The sequence below is a fragment of the Poecilia latipinna genome, unplaced genomic scaffold (assembly GCF_001443285.1).
Source record: "Poecilia latipinna isolate Pla-1442-1.1 unplaced genomic scaffold, P_latipinna-1.0 Scaffold450, whole genome shotgun sequence".
Taxonomy (NCBI): Eukaryota; Metazoa; Chordata; class Actinopteri; order Cyprinodontiformes; family Poeciliidae; genus Poecilia; species Poecilia latipinna.
Genome location: NW_015113066.1, coordinates 30,154 through 38,389, shown reverse-complemented (window position 1 = coordinate 38,389; position 8,236 = coordinate 30,154). Strand labels below are relative to the sequence as shown.

The following is an 8,236-nucleotide window of genomic DNA, read 5'->3' as shown; positions in this document are numbered from 1 at the left end:
AGTAACGGCTTTACCCATTTCAGAGGTGCCCAAGGTTTTTGTCACGTTGGCCAAAATTGTTGAGTCAAAGGTTTTTGCGGTACAAACAGCTGGGGTGTCCAAGACTTTCTTTTCACTGCGTTACTTCCAGAACATCTTTCCGTTTCTGGTTCAACATCTTAAATGCTTCAGTGAAGATTTAAAGCAAAAACAGTAGCTTTTCTCACTGAGGATTACTGACACACACACCGTTCTGCTTTTTAAAAATTATAGACTTAGGTTATACTTTTAAACAGAGACATCCCTGTTTAATAACTGGCAATCATTTTCATTCAGCCAAATATTCTGCAGTTTGTTTTTTTTACCAAAATATTTTCTGAACACAAAGCTGCCATTCAGGCTCTGGAAGAGCCGGGTGGAGGCTGAACTGGACAGAGGAGCCTCAGTTCAGTATAAGGAATAACATAAATGCACAGTTTATTAAACTTACAGATAATAAATGCAGTTGTTAGACAGTTATTGCCTCTGGATTAAAGTCTAAATTATGACCTTTCGGTTGATCAGTAGTACTGTAAATCATTTTGACTGAAAACAGTGTAAAAGGCATTTTTGGGGGGCTCTGCTTCCAGGAAGCCCATTTCGACCATTTGCATGAATGATCTCATTCTTTTAGTCATTATTCAAATTTCATGAGAATCGATGAGAACTGCAATTACTGCAAAGCCTGTTTAGTCAGTGGCCCAATTGTTTGACCACATCTGGTCAACTCTGCCAATCTCAATACAGTATTACAAACCACATTTACTGGAATTACTTGAATCTATATAAATGAACTGATCTGATCATATATTTCAATAGAATTACATGTTAATTCGACCAATTTGTTTTAAAATGGACCTTCAGAGTAAATGTGTTGTGAATTGGTGCCATAAAAATAAACTAGATTCAATTCAACCCTAAATAAAATTGTACTAGGCAAAATACTCAACTATTTACTGTTTAATATTCTAATAATTCAGTAGTTTGCATCCATTCTTAAACAGATATGTGCTTGTTCTTATGTAGCTTAGAAAAACTTTGCAGTCTGGATTGCACATTGCTAGTTAGAACTAGCATGGCTTCTAATGCTAAGCTAGTTAGCATTATAAAAGAAAATCACGAGCTTATCTGAGTTCAAAACCCCCTCATTTCTAAAAAAGGCTTAGAAATGTTTATCATTTGTAAAGTAATATCCCAAAAGACTTAGGACAGGGTTAAAAACAAGTCCTTTTACCTGCATCACTGCTCCAAATCACAAATGAACGTATGAATTTCCTCAATGGCATTCATTCACCTCTGCTGAGAATTTAATCAGGCATTGGAAAAAGGACGCATCTAAATGTTGCTGGCTAGTAGAACGTCACCTCTGGGAAAAGCTCTTAAGTTTTATGCTAAACTAGGCTAAACTAAGGGTTAAGCATCTGGAAGCTGAATTATTTTCAGTGTGCTCGCCCTAAAAGGACCTTAAATGATTGATTTCATTGTTGTTAAATGATGCTCTCTCCATTCCCCAAGCATAAAATATGCAGGAAGCGCAACAGCAGTGCTCCCGATTCTATAAATACCCGGCAGAGCAGCTGCTTTGCTCCAGATTGAGGTTCTGTTTCTAACCTGAACACAAACTTTTCTTTGCCTCATAATCATCAACCTTCCTTATTTCCTACACATTTAAGATTTTAAATTACAGCTGAATCCATTAAAGAGCTGGAAAGTTAATCAAAATGTTTTATCAGAAGAGTGTTGGTTAAACACTCTGACTTTGCCAATTTTCCTTATAGTTTAATCAAGTCTCATTTATTTAGCTACATATCAAATGTAGACATTTTTTAGAATAAAAAATATTCAAATCTTAGTCAATCTAAATATCTTGAAAATATGAAACATGCAGCCATGTTTTATGATTATGAGCTATAAGCTTAAGTACAATCAGAAAGGAAAAGAGGAATAACATTTATCATCTTTTAGCATTTCTACCCAAAAGCCTCAAAAAAAGACATGACACAATTTAGATTTAATTATTTTACTTCATTTCAATCTTTAACCTCACAATGTGAGTTCACTGTCTGTACACATAAAGCTGAGGATAAAATTAGCAGATAAATATAAAACTAAGTAAAATAGTACTCTAGGTATTTAGTCTATGACAAACACTGCCAATCACTGTAATGGTGATTGCTTACCAATATGTTCAAATGCATATTTTATCAAAACACACAACAGTGATGGAATGATGTGGCGAGAAGCTAAATCCATTCAGCAGGTTTCAGTTTTAAACTAAACAGAATTATGGTAAATTTTAAATGATTTTGCTTCTAAAATACTATATTTATATTAGAACTGCAGCATTAAAGGATCGCCTTAACTCTAAACCCTAAAGATTATCACATCAGGAAGATACATAGTTATAAATAAAAGCAAAATTATAGTCACAAAAAACAAAAGCAGTATGATAGTTTTGGACTGAATAATGACATGCTTTTAGTGTTGTCTAATTGTGTGTAAACAGTTTAATATCATGCATCCAGACTTGTACCATAAAAAAAACAAGATGTTCTACTTTGGAGAAAAGCCAAAATGTACACAGGTGGCGAATTAATGTCTTAACAAGCCAGAGAATCGATGCCGTTGTGTTTCAGGAGCGTGTCTCTTAAATTTGGACGTGGATGTTTGTAGTCATGGCGATGCGGTCTGTCTCTAAAGCGATGATGATGATGATAGCGGCGGCTCCCTGCTGTGGATTTTACCAGTTGTCCAAGAAGTCAAATCCGGTCTTCAGGATGTTGTTGCTGGTGTTGAACTGTGAAAACAGCGAATCAACAGGACTGCTGAAATTAGGGTGAACTGGTTGTTTTACCGTTTTAAACCCAATGGGTTTCGCATGGGTTCCCTTCACATTTATTCTGCAAAAATGTAAAATTCTCAGGTTTAAATTTACAGAAATTTTCAATAAAATATTTAATCCAATGTTAAAAAATAAGAAATTAATCACACATGAGAAATTTCATCTTTCCTGTGACCTGAAATGTGTTATTGCATTTTAGGCCATAAAATGTTTATTTGCATTTTGACCAAGACAAAAATTTCTCTGCACAACTGACTATAAACGTTTAAACTTTTTCTTTGAAATAAGACAGTTTACACTATTACACTTCAAGCAACACAAATTAATTTACACAACTACAACTGTTATAAACAGTACTGCGTTTCATTAAGTAATTGCTTTACCAATAACGAAATAGGCAACATCTGTTTATTAGTGTGGCAGCTCATATCAGAAACCGGTACTGACATAATGTCTCTGAGGTTAGAAATGCAAAAACCTAGAGAGAAATGCGGATCGGTTTCAGAACTCACCTGGGAAAAGGTGGGGCTCGCGTCCAAGGGGGCTGAACCTTCCTCTGCTTTCTCCTTCTCTGCGGCGCCGGCGGGCTTTGAAGGCTTTGATATCAGATTGGATGAAAACATTTCATCCAGGGTGTTGCTGACAGACGGCAGGGTGCTCTGAGATCTCTCCCAGCCTCCGACAGAAGATGAGACGGCGATGGGCGGCGCCGGCGTGGGCGCGATGGAGATGGACGCAGGTGTTGCACTGACAGCCACGGGGGCTGGGGGCTGCGGGGCTGGAGGCTTGGGGGCTCTGGGCTTTATGGACTTGGCCGGAGCTGGAGGGTGGGACTCTGCAGCTTCAGGCTCCTTGGAGATGATAGAACTCTCCTGAAGAAAGATTTAATTTAGCATTAAAAATGGATCTCTAAAGAGCCTGACCTGCTGATTCAGACTTTGATATCAAATTTTTTTTGTCAGTGTTGTTAACTGTAGCAATAACGTTGCTGAGTTGGAATCAGTGGGGCGACTATTGTTAACCGCACACATGCAGACATGAACTGCTGGGCCGGTCTGTCAGTCAAACGTCTCACTGCAGAGTCAAAGAAGATAGCCACTGATTTTTAGACTTCTGCTAAAGTAGATAAGATCAGTTTCACTTATAAGTATTGATCGATCACCAATCATCAATCATTTCCCAAAACTAAGGAAATCGGTGCCGATAAATCGGCCAGATATAATTCTCTAAATCTGTTTCCATTACAAATTTGCTCAAATCTTTTTCTCTATTCTGCTAATGTCAAAAAACAAAATCAAAACAATTTCGTAACTGCGCCATTAAATAAGAAACAAAATTTAAATCACGTGAATAAGCTTTTTCACACAAGTCACTAAAAATCATGGCGACGACGTATGTAAACAGCTACATGTGATTTTTGCGTAATTCTTCGCTCTGTAGAGACGCAGTTGGAGTTTACCTGTCTGAGGTAGGAGGGGAGGGGCTTCTCTCCTTTCTCCAGGGATTTGATCTGACTCGGGGTCAGGGACTGGAAATCGGCCTTCTCCCCTTCCAGCCGTGACCTCTCAGCGCTGATCTTCCAGAAGGACGACTCCTCCTCCGGCCTCCGGCCCTCACTGACAGAAACCTGCACAGATCACACAGTCTTGAAATGCCTACAATGCTGAGGCCAGGGGTGTCCAAACTTTTTATCTCATGGGCAAAAATTGTAAAGTCATGGCCAAGAAAAATCTAATTTTACTCGCTCAACAATAAGCACCAGCACCCCTCCCGATCCGACTAGGGGACAAGGGTGTAAAGAAAATGGATGGATGGATGGAAATTAGTCAGACATTTTGTAAGAATGGGTGTATAAATTTATTATATCCCCCAAAATAAAAAAGTGTTTTGCACATTTGTCTCATCAAAATTTACAAATTTTGTAAATTTTGACAGATTATTTCATTTATAAAATGACATTATTCCATGTCACAAATTTTGTAAATTTTTGGGGGTGTTTTTGTGTTGCTGTTTACTATAAAACCAAAGAAAATGCAAAAAGTGCGGCTATAAAAAGTGAATACTTTCTATTGCATCAAACATTTTCCACTGTAACAATAATTTAATGTGTTTGTAATAATATTACCCTAATTAAAAACAAAAACTCTCTGTCTGCATCAACCACCTGTACTGGTAGGCCAAGCTTTTGTTTGTAATTTTTTAATTGTAGTTAGGGGTCTGGGGCCACATGTGGCCCCCGCAACTTGGCTTAGGTATTATTAGACAGCTTCAGTTTTGTTAACAGTGAAATGCAATGTCTACTTTCTAGGTGCAAACATATTAGTTGACATAGGACAAAGCTAACTCACAAGTAACATTTCAGCAAGATATAGCAGCTTGTTTTAATTTATGAAAAAGTACTAGGTACACTGACAGATTATTTCATTTATAAAATGACATTATTCCATGTCACAAGTAAAACAAGAGGAACTAGTACGGTTTTAAAATCAATATTCAAGAGTTACTGACTTAAAACAAGCTCCTAAATCTTATTGAAAAGTTACTTATGAGTTATTTTGCCCTATTTGAAGTGCACCAAGATATCTGCACTAAATACTAAACAGAAATACTTGGTAGGATTTTGAGTTTTTGCAGTGTGATCCATACCTTGGCTCCTGCTGTACTCTTCCCAAGCTGATTGGAATGAGGAGCTTTTGCACTTTTGGAGTCGGCCTGTGAAGCCGAGGTCACCTGATCTGCAGAGCCTGACGTCAAACTGAACTCCATCTGACTCTGAAACACACATCAGACTTTAAACACTTTGGTACATACAGAAACATGCATGAACAATGAAGATTGCTGCTCCCAGCTAATCAGGTTTTACCTTCGTCTCCCATGAGAAAGGGGCAGAGTGCTCATCCAGCCATGTCATGTCCTATGAAGAACAGAAAACAGACGAAGGTTTTACCAAACGGCAATGTTAGGGCTGAAATGATTAATTGGATTCATTATGATGAATCAATTATTCAAATAATCATCAACTAATTTAGTAATCGTTAATCGATAACTGGAGTAAACAGACTCAAAAAAGGCCATTTGCTGAACAAACAACACAAACAGAGCAATAGTTGTGCCAAGAGAGTATAAAAATATATATAAATACATTTTGCATTTAAGATAAAAACATCTTTGTCTGTAAATATGTTTCACCCAAGACTCCTCAAGGGGGACAGTTTTAACTTCACCCAGTTCAAACTCAGTAAAGTAATGCCATCCTATTGCAATTTAGGCAATAAAATGTTTATTTTCTCCTTTAAAAAAGGAATTTAGTTGTTTATTTGCATCTTTTAATGCATTTTTAAAACTGTATATAAAAGGTTTAAGTGGTTAAATTAAAAATCTGCAGAATGTGCCAATTTTTAAAATCTTATCAAAATTGCCAGAATAACTAATAACTAAAATAATAGTAAGTTGCAGCCCTAGGCAATATAAGATTAACTGAATTTGACTGTTGGGTTGTATAATTAGAACTACATAACACAGTGGGAATAATGGGAATATACAATTGGATTGAATTGGAGCTAAATATATTGACATTTGTTAAACTCATGTAGCTGAATTACTTGTTGTGAGTCGAAACTTTAGTTTATAGTTTTTCTTCCTTCTGACTGTTACATAAGCATATGAATGACTCAAACTTAAGAAAAAGAACAAAATCACTGACACAGCAGATGAATCAGTGCTGCGTCTACCAAAACAACTTTGGTCATTATAATTATACGTTTAGATAATTTGTCAGCAGAAACTTGTTGCAAACATGTCTCTCATGTTAATATTTGGTTAAGTCAACAAAATTCAAATATTCTTTATCACAGAAAAATGAGATGTTGCAGCTCATATCTTCCTCCCAACTCCTCTGGGATTTGGGGTCATAGTTCAAGTAATATTTCAGGCATTTTACTTTACTTTTATAAGCTATTTACAAAGCTTTTACCCAAAACCTCGCATTCAGTTTAGGGAAGTCCGGATAGTAATATTATGGTGTTTTTATTTATTTATTTTTGACATTATTACACTGAGCCAGACTTTAGAAAGGGCTGATGGCAGTTGCCCAGGGCCCCAATTTTCTTGGAAGCTCCACATTTTATATATATTTTTATGAATGGATGTTTGCAGTAATTATACTTTATATAGGAGTAATATGCCCATATCCAGTGAGTTGTAGTAATATTTTAGGAATTTGATTAATATAAACAATACTCATGTATTTGCAAATTATAAATTTATAGTAATTTTTGGGGGTAGTAACTGGTCAAGGCATGTATTACGTCTACCACCATTAGGTATTATTTGATACCTAATTATGTATAGAATGACCTATTAATGTACTGTAATTTGCGTTCACAAAATACATTTTCTTTAGTGGATCGGGCACCAAAATGGTTTACAGCCCAGGGCCCACATCATTGTAAATCCGGCCCTGCTTGTACGTTTCATCTGGCAGTTTTAAATGGAAACAAACTGTTTAAAAATGTAATAATATATTAATGATTCATTACTTACAATTAGAAATTAATTGGACTACATACTTATCAAAGCACTAAATATCTATGCTATTATTAATTCTTTGGGGCGTTACGTGAAAACATCTGTTGTGACGTCAAAGAAGTACTTTACGTCTACGTGGCTATTGTTAGCAGCCACACCAACAAAACCATAAAAACCTTAAAATACAAACTGAAATGACGTTAAATACCTCTTCACCGAAGTGGACTATCTTCTGACCCGTCTGGAGGAGCAGTTTGGGGTAACAGACCACCTCCTCTCGGTCCACTCTATGCATAGCATATCTGGCTCTGATATGAGGGTCCATCATGCTGTTATCAATGGCGTTGTCTTGCTCCTGCGGGGTCATTTTCTCCCAGGACGAGCCGTAATCGGCTTTGATTTTCTCCCGCTCCTGCATGATCTTCTTGGCCATGGAGTTGATGGAGGAAAAGTACTCGAACTTCTTCTTCTCCACCCTATGGGCGTCGAGCCCCGCCATGGTAGCGGCGGCCATCTTTAACTACTAACAGCTGTTGTTGTTTTTCTGAGAGGAAACGGAAGCTGGGACGAGGAGGCGGGACAAGCCCGTTGTGCGTGTTATTGACTCCATCTACTGGTTCTTTGAATGTACTGCAACAAAATATATAAAAAATAGCTTTCCCTTTGGTTTGACATATTTTACTGTTAAAACATGGGCGGACTGTAAATGCTATTCTCACTTAGACTGCACCTATACTTACGAGGCCGTAGTATATGGAGGACCAAAACCGACATAATATATTTATGCTTTTATTTCTTATGTCGGTTTTGGTCCTCCATATACTACGGCCTCGTAAGTATAGGTGCAGT

General features: G+C 37.0%; 2 protein-coding genes across 2 annotated transcripts in view; one reads left to right on the top strand and one right to left on the bottom strand.

Moving 5' to 3' along the window:
* The window catches only part of selenol (selenoprotein L), a 43,415-nt gene that overhangs the window by 29,191 nt on the left and 5,988 nt on the right, over positions 1–8,236 (top strand). The window lies entirely within an intron of this gene.
* On the bottom strand, positions 2,018–7,927 carry cunh1orf198 (chromosome unknown C1orf198 homolog). The gene is made up of 6 exons (XM_015038720.1): positions 7,596–7,927; positions 5,724–5,774; positions 5,507–5,632; positions 4,320–4,487; positions 3,373–3,732; positions 2,018–2,815 (listed from the first exon to the last, which is right to left on the bottom strand). Exons 1-6 carry the CDS (start codon positions 7,899–7,901, stop codon positions 2,759–2,761), a joined length of 1,068 nt encoding a protein of 355 aa, XP_014894206.1. The 5' UTR covers positions 7,902–7,927; the 3' UTR covers positions 2,018–2,758.

Excerpts from the sequence above, each read along its gene's own strand:
- cunh1orf198 (XM_015038720.1), bottom strand. The coding sequence starts at position 7,901 with ATGGCCGCCGCTACCATGGCGGGGCTCGACGCCCATAGGGTGGAGAAG. Across the intron at positions 5,775-7,595 it reads TAGTCCACTTCGGTGAAGAG|GACATGACATGGCTGGATGA; the intron begins GTATTTAACGTC and ends TGTTCTTCATAG. Across the intron at positions 4,488-5,506 it reads AGAGTACAGCAGGAGCCAAG|GTTTCTGTCAGTGAGGGCCG; the intron begins GTATGGATCACA and ends TGATCTGTGCAG.